The 12,956-nt window shown below is 37.8% G+C and overlaps 1 protein-coding gene across 8 annotated transcripts in view; it reads left to right on the top strand.

The window, feature by feature from the left end:
- The window catches only part of UNC13B (unc-13 homolog B), a 191,700-nt gene that overhangs the window by 103,376 nt on the left and 75,368 nt on the right, over positions 1-12,956 (top strand). For all 8 annotated transcript variants that reach the window (XM_045562896.1, XM_045562889.1, XM_045562894.1 and 5 more), the window contains 2 exons: positions 1,882-2,217; positions 4,289-4,379. In XM_045562896.1, the coding sequence (XP_045418852.1) occupies positions 1,882-2,217; positions 4,289-4,379 (427 nt within the window). The remainder of the gene's footprint in view (positions 1-1,881; positions 2,218-4,288; positions 4,380-12,956) is intronic.

Here is a 12,956-nt window from a genome sequence, read left to right as displayed (position 1 = left end):
AAAGTGCAAAGGATGGCTTAAGATGATCCATATCCTCATGGATTTGCATAGCTTCTTCCAGGGTATTAGTCTCTGCCTTTTACCATCCTTAAGACTAGTATCTAAGAAGAGCTTTGAGTAAAGTCTCACGGGAACTCAGACCTATCCTTTGTTGTAGTTCTTCAGTCTGGAGCGTTGTGCAGGGTCTGTCTACAGAAGGTACTGTTCTCTCCCCTAAGAAGAAGCACCATACAATGCAGTTAAGAATGTTACCTTGGCCTCAGGCCCAAATTTGTCCAAAGGGATTAGGGGCTTTAGAGATTGTATGTATGTGTGTGTGTATTAAATATGTTTGTATGAGTATATTTGTATGTATATGTGTGTTGGAAACTACTCAGAACAATGACCTATTACTTATTCTGCTATGAGAGAGAAACCAGAAATCAGCCTGAAAATACCAGGGAATTGAGAGGAAACTTAGGGAAAATTTCATTGGAAAATATCAATGATTTATCTTCATTTGGCCAAGAGTAAACATAAGCCCTTTAGCTAAAGGCTTGACTCTGTGGTAAGAAAATTCCCTGTCCGTTTGCATGGAAGCTTTTCAGCAGGATACCAGTAATAAAATTAGTATTCCTGACTTGGGATTGAAATATCCAGATGGGCTGGGATATATCTCGTAGATCATCACTAAGTCCTTCTGCTGTCAAAAGGACTAATCCTTTAGATTAGCAGTCCGCAGCCTTTTTGGCACCAGGGACAGTTTTCATGAAAGACAATTTTTCCATGGACCTGGAAGGTGGGGGTGAGGGATGATTTTGGGATAATTCAAGCAAATTACATTTATTGTGCACTTTATTTCTATTATTATGCTGTAATATGTAATGAAATAATTATACAACTCGCCATAGGTTGGGGACCCATGCTTTAGATGATAGGGCTATAAGGCTCAAGGGAATAACTTCTGGATATGGCTTTTCTTTCCACCATTCTACCCTTCTTGCTGTTATCACTGTCACTTTCCCTGCTATAACTGCTAACTCATAATAGGGGAACAGATTTTCTTTCTGGGCATAGAAATTCAGGTGACTGAGACGGGGTTGGCTGACCTCTCTTCAGGTACAAAGATGCATGAATGTGGCTCTGACATAGATCCTGGAGTTGAGTTTTGTCCACTTTATCCAAAACTGAGCCTTTCCCTGAGAGTAGCTCAGTTACAGATGGGCAAGTTCATGTTTGGATCACTCCTATGCTGCCAGAGATATACTTGTAGCATTCATGGTGGTGAGACCATTCTCCTGTGGGATTTCTGGTCCTGGCCTCCATCTCCCAATGGCTTCTATTACCTCATCCTGCAGATGAGGAGGCTGAGATGATAACTGAAGGAACATGTCCACTATCCTCTGCTCATCTTAAGGTACAGGCATATACATTAATAATTATAGAGGAAGAAATGGGGACCTCAATTTAATAAAAATAGAAAAAAAGAATGGAGTTCATTCACTCCACTTTATTATGTGGAAATTAGAAAATTTTAATCATAGCCACTGGACAAGTTTCTTTAGAAGACTAAAGAATTTTAGGAATAAGTAACAGACTGTTGTAATAATTTTTAATCCTACTCACAAATAGCACATTAAGATGAAATGTCCTTCAAAGTCAAGTGTAGGGCTGAGGTTAAGTGCTGTTGGAGAACCCAGCATGTTGTGTTTTTTTTCTGTTGTGGTCTGCTGAATAGAGACTAATTCCTCTAGATTGTCAAGTTTGGTCCTGTCTTCCCAGGAACCTCCTATTTGTGATCCTTGCCACTGATGTAATCATCATCTCCTAGATTTATCCATGCTTTTGCCCTGGTCCCAGTTTGCATGTATTTACTCATCTGTCTTTCTCTCATTCTCACAGCCCCACCAGCAGTAGTAGGTATGGCTCCTCTTGTAATGTGAGTCAAGGAAGCTCTCAGCTGAGTGAACTAGACCAGTACCATGAACAAGATGATGACCGTCGGGAGAGGGACTCAATTCATTCCTGCCACAGTTCTGGTAGCCTCTCCAGAGATGGCCAACCAGGTTTTGGAGAACAAGAGAAAACCTGGGAAGTAACAGGTGAAGCCGAAAAGGGGATATCATGTGAGAACAAGGGAATAACATGTGAGCCCAAGGAGATGAAAGAAGATGCCACAACCCATCCTCCCCCAGATCTGGGGCTACTCAAAGACCACATACTAGGCACCCAGGAGAGGTAGGTAATAGCTGCCTTGAGGAGCTCACATGGCTTACTCAGTAGCTGCCCTGTAGTATTGCTGAATAAAAGTGCTTTTCATTTGTTTCCCTGTAGCTGGGTATGGTGGTAGTAAAGACACTCAGGCTCAATTATGCATTGCTTCCTTTGATTTTTGGTGTAATATTTTAGAGATCTCTGAAGAACACTTGGGTTCTTTGTAGTTGGTGAGCTGCAGTGTACCAGGACTTCTTGAGTCTGTAGTGCATGGCTCTCTAGTTGACGCCGTATATGGCAGCCTCTGAGTATGGAACTGACCTGAGCCAAGTTATTTCATTCTATAGAGCTGCTTTTGGTGCTTTGGCTGACTTCCTAGCCTATTAATGTTTTAATGTTTTTGGTGAACATTTTATTATACCCTGGCTAAGAAAGCCAGGACAGAGATAAGAAAGAATTGATCTCGAAGCCAGATTTAACCTACCCCTCTGCCTCCACAGAGCCTAGCAGTGTGTCTGGCAATTGGTATCCATAAGAAGAAAAATTTAAAATATGTCTGTTTGACTTTCTTATAATGAAGCTTAATACAGAGTCTGAGTGTTATTGAGCTAAATTGGTTAGGGTAACTGACAGGTTGGAGCAGAGGAGGGTTTCTCAGTCTTGCCACTGTTGACATTTTGGGCCAGATAATTGTGGGGAGCTGTTATATGTTAGTAGGATGTTTAGTAGCAGCACTGGCCTCTACACACTAGATGCTAGTAGCAACCCCCAGCTGTGACAACCCAAACTCTCTCCTGACAGATTTCCCCTGGCAGGGGTGGGAAATTGCCCTCAGTTGAAAACCACTGCAGTAGAGTGATAAGGGCTGAGTGTGACTTAGATTCTGATTCTAAGTTCTAATAATAAAACCTCTCCTTAAAAGACCAGAACAGTGAATGCGGATTACATGGTAAAAATTAGGGAATGGTTGGTGCTTCTACTCCACCATTGGATTAATGGATAAGTCACGTACCTTTCTGAAGTTACAAACTTATTTTCTTTTCTCCTTCTCTTTTTGATTTCTAGTTATCTCTGATGGCTCATCTAAATTAATAGGCAAGACATCCAAGAGCCTGAGCTATGGACCAGCCTTCTCACTGGGTTGATGACCCACTGAAAGACTGGCTGTGGCTGTTTGTGGGCCTTACACTTGGCAGTCCTCTAGTCAGGGCAGAGCTCTTGGTACAGAAGCAGAAGTGCCCAACATGAGTACTTGTCCTTCTCTACCAGTTGTGTTTTATCAGGTTCTAGCTGTGTGAGTAAAGCCCAATTCTACCTTGGCCAGAGGTGCCCACAAATGTTTTAGAACAATTGACCCAGATGGCATCAGAGCCTACCATATTATTTTACATGTTTAAATGGTGGACAATTATCTGCTGCATTGGTTGTAGGCCCTAAAGGGGGGAAGGAGAAACATTATTACCAAGAATAACCACTATTCCAGTTAAGAACCTGGATGATGACTTGTTCTAATATAGGGTAATGTTTCTATCTCAAAGGTACTTTGTTATATTTATTGTTTATTTCACTGAAAGTGTTCCTAAGGCAGCCCAAGGAACAAGATCTTGGCAGGAAAAAGGCATTGAAAATACTTAATGGTGCAGAAGAGTTTGCAAGAACAAAATTCTGCCCTAAGGTGCTATGCAGAACCCCCAGGGGAGCTGGTGGTCTTGAGAGGTACAGTGAGAGGGGTTAAAAGGCTTATTCCACACCTCTCTGCATAATTTCTACGCTAGACATTGTTTCAGGACCCCTGCCATGCCTTCTAGTGTCCTGATCCCGGACTGTCCCAGTGAGCTGCCTCATTGGGTAAATGAAAAAAAGGAGAAAGAACAGAGGGAACAGATGAACAGCTAAAAGGAGTTATCATTTTAGAGAGAAATTGTTTTCACATTGGGTATTCAGTACTATGCTGTTTTAGTGGCCTGAGTCACTAAACAAGTGTAGCCATGAGGTATAAATCATTTTATTTTAGATATTTGGCAGTCTTGTCTTGAGCACTGTCACCTTGTGGCCTTGGTTATTTTTAAGAAACCTTCCCTTTTTTTGTTACAAGTTTTCCTGAGGAGAATGCCTCTTCGCCGTTTACCCAAGCCAGAGCACACTGGATCCGAGCAGTTACCAAGGTTCGACTCCAGTTGCAGGAGGTAGGACGTCTGTTCTAGTACTGGTTGGGACAGTTTTTCCTTTGAAATTGGGAGACATATGGTGCTGGAGAAGCAGTCAGTGATTAGTCATCTTCTTACAGTGTGATTCTGGGAATGCATGACAATTAAGCCAGAGCTTTAAGAGATGGGAGGTGGCCTTGGTTTTCTTTTATGCTGATTAATGGAAATCAAATGGTGGGTTGAAAGCCTGAAGGTAAAGATAGATGCTTATTTTCAAGTAGTACTGTCTCTGAAGCCATTTTAGTTTAAGCTTAGTGCAAGAGACTATTTCAAGGCCTCCTTAGATTGGTGGTTGTCTCCCTTACCCAGCCAGTTCAAGTATGACTGGCTAATCTCTATGGGGCTAGAGTTCACAAAAATTTCTTTGGGATTCCCTAGTTTAAGGCCCAAAGCATGAACACATTAAGATCTGAAACAATGTGAAAAAAGAAAAAACAAAAGTATTTTTCATTTTCAATGTTAGAAGTTTGAAATATCTTTATCTGTGTATTAGTAGGTAGGCAGTCTTCAGGCAGAAGGTACATTTTTAAATGATGACAATGGCTGCTAGCAGTATAATACCTGGCAGATATTAAAAACGCAAGCATGCTTACATGTGTGAACACACTTTAAAACATAATTTATTTTGAAGTAATTTCAAACTTAAGGAAAAGTTAAAAAAACAGTAGTATAAAGAACTACCATATTCCCTTACCCAGATGCTACAATTGATATTTCACATTTGCTTTGTCACCCTCTCTCCATTATAATCAGTCTTTCTGATCCATTTGAGAGAAAGTTGAAGACATGGTGTTCCTGTCACTCCTAAATACTTCTGTTTGTATTTCCCTAAAAAACAAGGCTACTCTCCTATAAGTTACAATATAACTATCCAAATACGGAAAACAACAGCAAACAACACTACCTTTAAGACCTCAAGTGTATTTGGCTTAATTGTCCCTCCAATGTCTCTTTTTCATTTGTAATCCTGGATCCAATTCAGGATGACACGTTACATTAGTAGTCATCTCTCTTTAGCCTCTTTCAGTCTGGAACAATTCCTCAACAATTTTAAATGATATAGGCCTTTCATCTTGTAGTAGGTTCTTTAATTCAGGTCCATTCAGTGTTTCCTTGTGTCCATACTCAGGCCATGCTTTCTTGGCAGAAATTACACAAAAACGATGCTGTGGTTTTTTTAGTGCATCACATCAGAAAGTACATGATGTCACCCTTTCCTACCACTAGGAAAGGTTGTTAAATCACTTGGTTAAATCTATATTGGCCAGGTTTCTCCACTCCACCATTTTCCCCTTTGTAATTGTTAAGTGCTTTATGGTACAATACTGAGACCATGCTGATATCTTGTTACTCATCAAATATCTACCTACCAGTTAAGTATCCATTGATGACTTCTCTCTGAATCTACCACAACTGATAACTTTCTATTTCCGTTATCCTTTCTACATTAATTAGTTGACATTCTATTGTAGAGATTTGCCCTTTTCCCCATTGATTTATTTATGTCGGTATAGACTGTTCCTAATTTCTTACATGAGTTGTAATCCATTACTGTCATTTATTTTGATACTCAAATTGTTCTAGCTTCATACAAGCACTCTTAGTTTGACCATTTGGGGAGAAGATAATGGGTTTTGGGGGAGGTTTTTTTGTTTGTTTTTTGAGACAGGATCTCACTGTTGCCCAGGCTAGAGTGCAGTGGCATGATCATAGCTTACTGCAACCTCAAACTCCTAGGCTCAAGCAATCCTCCTGCCTCAGTCTCCTGAGTAGCTGGAACTACAGTTGTGCACCATGATGTCCAGCTAGTTTTTCTATTTTTTTGTAGAGATAGAGTCTCATTTTTGCTCAGGCTGGTCTTGAACTCCTGGCCTTCCAAAGTGCTAGGATTACAGGCATGAGCCAATAATGTTTTAATAATTATTTAAAAGGTACCTGCTTTGGAGAAAGTATTTTGAACACAAATGTTTGAAAAATGTTTCCATTTGTATGGGTGTGTGTTCTTTTATCAGAAACAGCAAGTGTTACTGATAAAAACTCATAACTGAATGCTAAAATCTCATAAAGAGACTGTTAGCATACTAAAAATCTTTCTAATGAAGAATTTCAGTGAGTTTTGAACTTATTTGTTAAAAATATAAAAATATTTCTGAGTATTTTGCAACTGACATCAGAGAAGATGAAAAATTACTAGCCAAAGTTCAACAGAATCTATGAATAACAGACACATAGGAACCAATTGCAGTTCTTTCATTTGATTGATGTATCAGGATCTTTTTCAGATATGGTAGCTGTGAAAACCATGTATTAGAATAATTGAATGTGGAATCAGACCTTCAAGTCATTCTATAACAAAATACTAAAATAAGATTTAGAAAATAATTAGGCATATTATATCAGATTGCTTTCACTAAAAAAATTTACTACTGCTAATATTTTTAGTCACAGCAAAATTTTTGATTAATAAACTTTCTAAAATTTTTTAATGCCTTTCACATTTTAATTTTGTAATATAATTAACATATTAATGCCATTGTAAATGTGTATAATTTTTTAAATGAATAAATATATATTGAGAGGTATATGCTAAAAACAAATTTCTATTGATCAGGCTGCTTACAAATGTTGGGAGTCTTGATCTCCACTGACATGAGGTAAACGTTTGAAGTGAACATTTATGGAGTCAGTGTCATAATACTTATTAAGTTTTCATTTCTACTTTTTCAGATGTAAGGGTCTTTTAATTCTTACTGTAAAGGAAAGTATAAAATAACTAACCTTTTCCATGTAAAAGGAGAGCTCTGAATGAGAAAAATCAGAATATAATGGAGCAGACACAGTTTAAATTAGTTTTTCTTTTTAAGCAGTAATTCAGAGTCTCTTAAAAAGAATAGCTGAAAACAGTTGCCAAAGCTTGGAATGAGAGAGAAAGGCATGGTTTATCTAGGAGTAACTAAGAACCATTGCTACTTAACTAAGAGAACAAAACTAAAGATATTCTTAACACAGATAAAGTAATTGGCAGCTGGTTAGAAGTGGCCAAGAAGAGAAAGATAAGCCAGAGTTTAAAGAGGGATCTGATAACAGTTTAAGACTGAAGCAGTAGTGCACCATTTATACTTAAGATGAGATTTGCTGACAGATTAGTTTAGGTTATAAGAGAAAAAGAAGTTAAGTGCAGCATCAAGGATTCCCCCCAATCCCCAGTAATTGGAAGTTCGGCCTAGTCACCCCTTCACCCTATGCCCAAGATAATCTTTCTCATTAGTTTCTTATTTATAATTCTAGAAATTTTTAATGCAAGTACAAGCAAATATGAATATATATTCTAACTCTCCCTTACCCGTTTTTATACATACTGAGAATATTTTGATTTTTTACTTGGAGATCCTTCTATATCAACTCTAAGAGAATTCTTCATTTTTTATAGCTACATGGTATTCTGTTGAGCAAATGTACTGCAAGTATTTAACTAGTCCTCTGATGTTCATTTGGTTGTTTCCTTCTCACTCTAACCATGTTGCAAATGAGTGACCTTGTATATACGTCATTTTGCATGTGTGCAAGTATATTCAAGGGGATATGTGTTTATAATTTTGATAAATATTGCCAAATCGCCCTCCATTTGTCAGTGGCTCAAAATAACAAAGATCTATTTCTTGCCCGTGTTGCATGTCCTGCCACATGTCAAGGAATTCTGCGTTAAGTTGTTTTCTCTCTATAATCTAGGCTGATGGAGCAACCCTTGCCAGTCACAATGGGAAAGGGAAAGAAAAGATAACAAGTGAAAGAGAACATACAAATTGCACTCTGGCTTTTAAAACTTCTGCCCAGAAGTTACATACATCACTTTTCCTCATGTTTCCCTGGCTAAAGCAAATCATATAACCATACGCAACTTAAATAGGAGCAGTATTTATATATATCTCAAAAGATCCAGAGAGAGATATTTGTCAGTGGCTTTAATGACTACCTCAAAAAGTATATGCCTTCCACAGGAAGTGTACCAGTTTATACTCCTAGCATGAGAGTGCTTTTTTCTTCCCTAACCCACCAATAGAATGACATGTCAAACTTTTGGATTTTCGCTGGTCTGCTAGGCAATAGTGTCTTCATAGTTTAAGTTTGCATTTCTTAGTAAAGTTGAGCATATTTTTATATACTGTATGTAAAGATTATTAGTAATTATTTTTCTGTGAACTGTCTTTTCATAAGCTTTACCCATTTTCTATTGAGCTGTTGGTGTTTTTCTTACTAATTCCCAAGGGCTTTTTATGTTTTAGGGAAATTAACTCTTTGCCTGTGATATAAGTTGCCAATATTTTTTCTCATTAGATCATTGTGAGAAAAATTTTTAAGCTTAATCAGCCACATTTTCCTAATCCAGAAAATGGAGAGACTGGTACCCTTCTCTTAGGCTTATAAATTATCTACAAAATTAAAGCTATGATTTTAAAAAAAGAAATCAGAAAAATATACATTTCTGTGGCTCTACATCACCTTCATGATACAATAAAACCTTTATGATCTAGCTCATTGTTACTAAAATTGTGGTTCATGGACCAGCTGAGTCTAGGAGCTGTTTGTTTCTAGTCTTTAATAAAATAAGTCTGAAATTGAAAGTTAGCATTTAGAAGCAGTTTGAATTGCCATGACATCAAGCACATGGTTGATGGCCTCATCTCATTGAACAGGGTATAGACCACAAATAACAGTCTGTGACATATTGGGAATAAAAAATCAGATTCTTAACAAAAAGTAGTTTGTAAAGCACTGATATAGATGCTACATGCCTTTCTAGCTTTAACTCTTTGCTACCTTGTTTAGGAGACATTTCTAGCATACAGAATTATTTATTTTTCAGAAATCTTCAGAGACTTTGTATTTGCTATTTCCCATGCCTGGAATACTCTCTCTTAATTCACTTAGCCAACTTCTCATTTATATCTTTTAAAACCTAATTAGGTATCAGTTTTTGGGTAAAGTTTCCAGACTCTGTGCATAGTTTTTCTAGATTGACATTCACCATTGATGTAATGGAGTTACTTGTTTACTGATGTGTCTGTCTTTTCTGTGTACTTGTGAAATCCTTTAATGCCAGGGCTGTGCTTTTCAAGGCTGGTATTCTAGAGGCCAGTGCAGAACCTGGCAAAGAGTGTTTGGCCAACCTTTTATGGATGCTTAACCAGCCAGAAATTCCCATCAGCATGTACAGTCTCCATGTGCTTCTTTATCTTCTAATTAATTCTATTTTTATTTTTCCCAAGGCCCAGAATGTAAAACCAATAACAGCAAAATATTAACAATTACGTTAGCTGTTTTCTTATATAATTTTTATATACATGAACATAAATTTACTGAATTTGGATCATAATATGTGTGGATTTTATTTTCTCCCTTAGTTTATGTGGTCTTATTCTGGGTTATTAAATATTTTTTTAAAACATGATTTAGTGATTAATAGATTAATAATATTCCATCATGCAGATGTTAACTGTATAATAATGATTCGTCTTGTTTTTTTACTATTAAAATAATGCTGTGAGCATCATTATGCATAAATTTATTTTCATTTCTATATTTCTTTAGTTTTCTCAAAATAGATTCAAATAAATTACTGAATTGAAGGGCTTATTCTTTTTAAAGACTTCTGACAAATTTCTAGATTTATTTTCAGAAAAGTTTTTCCAATTTGTACTTCCACTATTGGAATATGCTGTATCAACATTGAGTATTACCATTTTAGAAAATGTTTGCCAATTTGACAGAAGAATGTTTTAATTTGCATTTCTTTGTGATTTGAATAGTTCCTATAAGTTTATAGGTCATTTATACTTCTTTAGCAGATATTTCACTAAATAGACTTTGAGAAACTATCAGAGGTACCTAGCTATGCCTATGCTATTCCTATAATATTATCAGCCACTTGAGGGAAGAGATCATATAGAGGTATCTGTATGTCTCCTCTGGGCTGGCTGAGTACCTGGCCATATGTACTTAATAAGTGTTTCTGATGACATTGCTAACGCTGATGAGGCAGTAATGTTGGTAGTGTGGGTGGGAATGGATATGAATCTGTACCTTATTTGGCTTAACTGCAGAAAAATCTGGGGGAGGAGGTGAGACTTTTAGCTCTAGAAACGGAGACTGCGGTGGCAGCAGGTGGGTGGGTGTTCCAGGTGGAAGGGACAGTACAGGGGAAGGCATGGAGACAGGCCATAACGAGGGTTTGGCAGGAGCTCTTGGTTTGCTCTTGGGTTGTTGAAGAGAGCTGAAGGAGGAGAGTCCTGGTTAGCAGGGATAGAACCGAGCAAATAGATTAGAAGGCCTGTGTTTAAATGGAGCAGTCGCAGGAGATGCAGGATTATAGCTGGTCAGCCTGAAAGATTTTCTCAGGAACGGTCACTAAGACAAGAGGACAAACCAGTGCTGTGACTCCCTTCCAAGGGAAGAGACTTCCTTCTTGTCCTATAATTAAAGCCCTAAAAAACAGGTTCCTTGGGAGAAAATGACAAGGCTCAGGAGAGGGCCCCACCTCTTAGACTTAGTTGCACCAGGAAAGCACTCTTTGCATAACCTTGACTCCAGGATTTTCTCTGATCAGGCTGCCTGTCTTAACTTCTACCACTTCAACTCTTTGCCATCATGGAGACCACGAGTTTCTGATCCCTCCTTTTTCCCCACAAGCTTTCACCCCTCTACCTAACTATTGCTATTCTAATACTTTAAAAAAAAAGAATCTTTTGAATAAGTAATAAATGTAAAAATATAAAATTAAACAAAAAGATTATGTGTAATGCAAAGATTCCCTGCTTCAGATTCTCTGCCTCCAAACCCCTTCCCCCAACTCGTTGATACCTGTGGGGTTTTTTTTGTTTTGTTTTGTTTTGTTTGTTTTGTTTGTGACAGAGCCTTGCTCTGTTGTCTGGGCTAGAGTGCTGTGGGCATCATCCCAGTTCACAGCAACCTCACACTCCTGGGCTCAAGCAATCCTACTGCCTCAGCATCCCGAGTAGCTGGGACTACAGGCATGTGCCACCATGCCCAGCTAACTTTTTCTATATATTTTTAGTTGTCTGGCTAATTTCTTTCTATTTTTTTTAGTAGAGACAAGGTCTCACTCTTGCTCAGGCTGGTCTCAAACTCCTGACCTCCAGCGATCCTCCTGCCTCGGCCTCCCAGAGTGCTAGGATTACAGGTGTGAGCCACCATGCCCAGCCCAGTACCTGTGTCTTGTGACTCAGTCCAGAGATAATCCCTGCATTTGCAAGCATGTGTGTGCACCAAAGCTTGTATGGGTGTATTACATACACTGTCCTTTACCTTGCTTTTTTCATTTATTGCTGTATCTTGGAGATTTTTTTCCTCATTAGTATAAATAGAGCTACCACTCTATTAATAACTACATAGTTTTTCTGTTAGTACAAATAGAGCTGTTGTTTTTTAAATAGCTACAAAGTATTTCTTTCTGTGGATGTATTATTATTTATGTACTCTGTCCCCTATTGATGGATCTTTAGATTCTTTCTAATATTGTAATACAAATTCTGTGCATAGCCTGAATACTTCAAGATCTCTCCTATCCACAGTTTTTGCCACCAGGAGTGGGGCTTGGTTTTCTCTGGCTCCCTTTGCCCCTTGCGAGCCATTACTAGATCCTCACTTAACCCATTTCTATACCCACCTTCCTTGTTGCAGTTACATTACAACTTTCTCATAATTCCCCATTCGTTAACTGAAAACTTTATTATCTACACCACAGTTTTCATTTTAATCTCAACTATTGCCATAATAATAATTATTACCTTTATGATAACCTTATTTATTGAATTAACTACTGTGTCTCTTTACATGCATTACCCAATGAATTCCTAACAATAATTCTGTGAATTAGGCTTATGTTCTTGGCCCATTTTATAGATTAAGAAACTGAGTGTTTAGAAAGGTAGAAACTTGTCCAGGGTCACCGAGCTAGTAAGATTTAGAACCAGGATTCAAATCTAGATCTATTTAATTTCAGAGCCTATCTTTTAAACACTTATTTCTGCCACTATAATCTTAGAACTCTGTTTTCCAAAATGTGTTCCATAGGACTCCAATTTTTGGAGTTGTTAATAGGTATCATCATATGATAAAGGATTCCCTGGTCAAAGAAATTTGGGAAACAGAGTTCAATAGAGTGTAACACCAACAGATTGCCTTATCTTAGGTCTTTTCAGAAACTTGAATATTCTTAGGCTTACTCTGATTCTTTAAGAGTGGATTATTGCAAATTTATTTGACCATGAAACTCTCTTTTGGAGAAGCATCCTACAGGACTAGTTTTCCAAGGAATACACTTGAGAAAAGTCTGTGTCAGAGATTTCGTTGTCATTTTATTAAAACTATGTTTGTGAAGGTCATCAGTGAGCTCCTAGCTATCTAATTTAGTGGTTGCTTTTCAGTCTTTATCTTATTGGATCTCTCTGCAGTATTTGACGCTCCTGAATATTCCCTCCTGTTTTGACATTTAAGAAACCATCCCCAGCTTTCCTCCTCTTTGATCTCTCTTCAGTC

Source organism: Lemur catta, chromosome 10, assembly GCF_020740605.2.
Source record: "Lemur catta isolate mLemCat1 chromosome 10, mLemCat1.pri, whole genome shotgun sequence".
Classification (NCBI taxonomy): domain Eukaryota; kingdom Metazoa; phylum Chordata; class Mammalia; order Primates; family Lemuridae; genus Lemur; species Lemur catta.
This window is presented reverse-complemented; position numbering and strand designations above follow the sequence as displayed.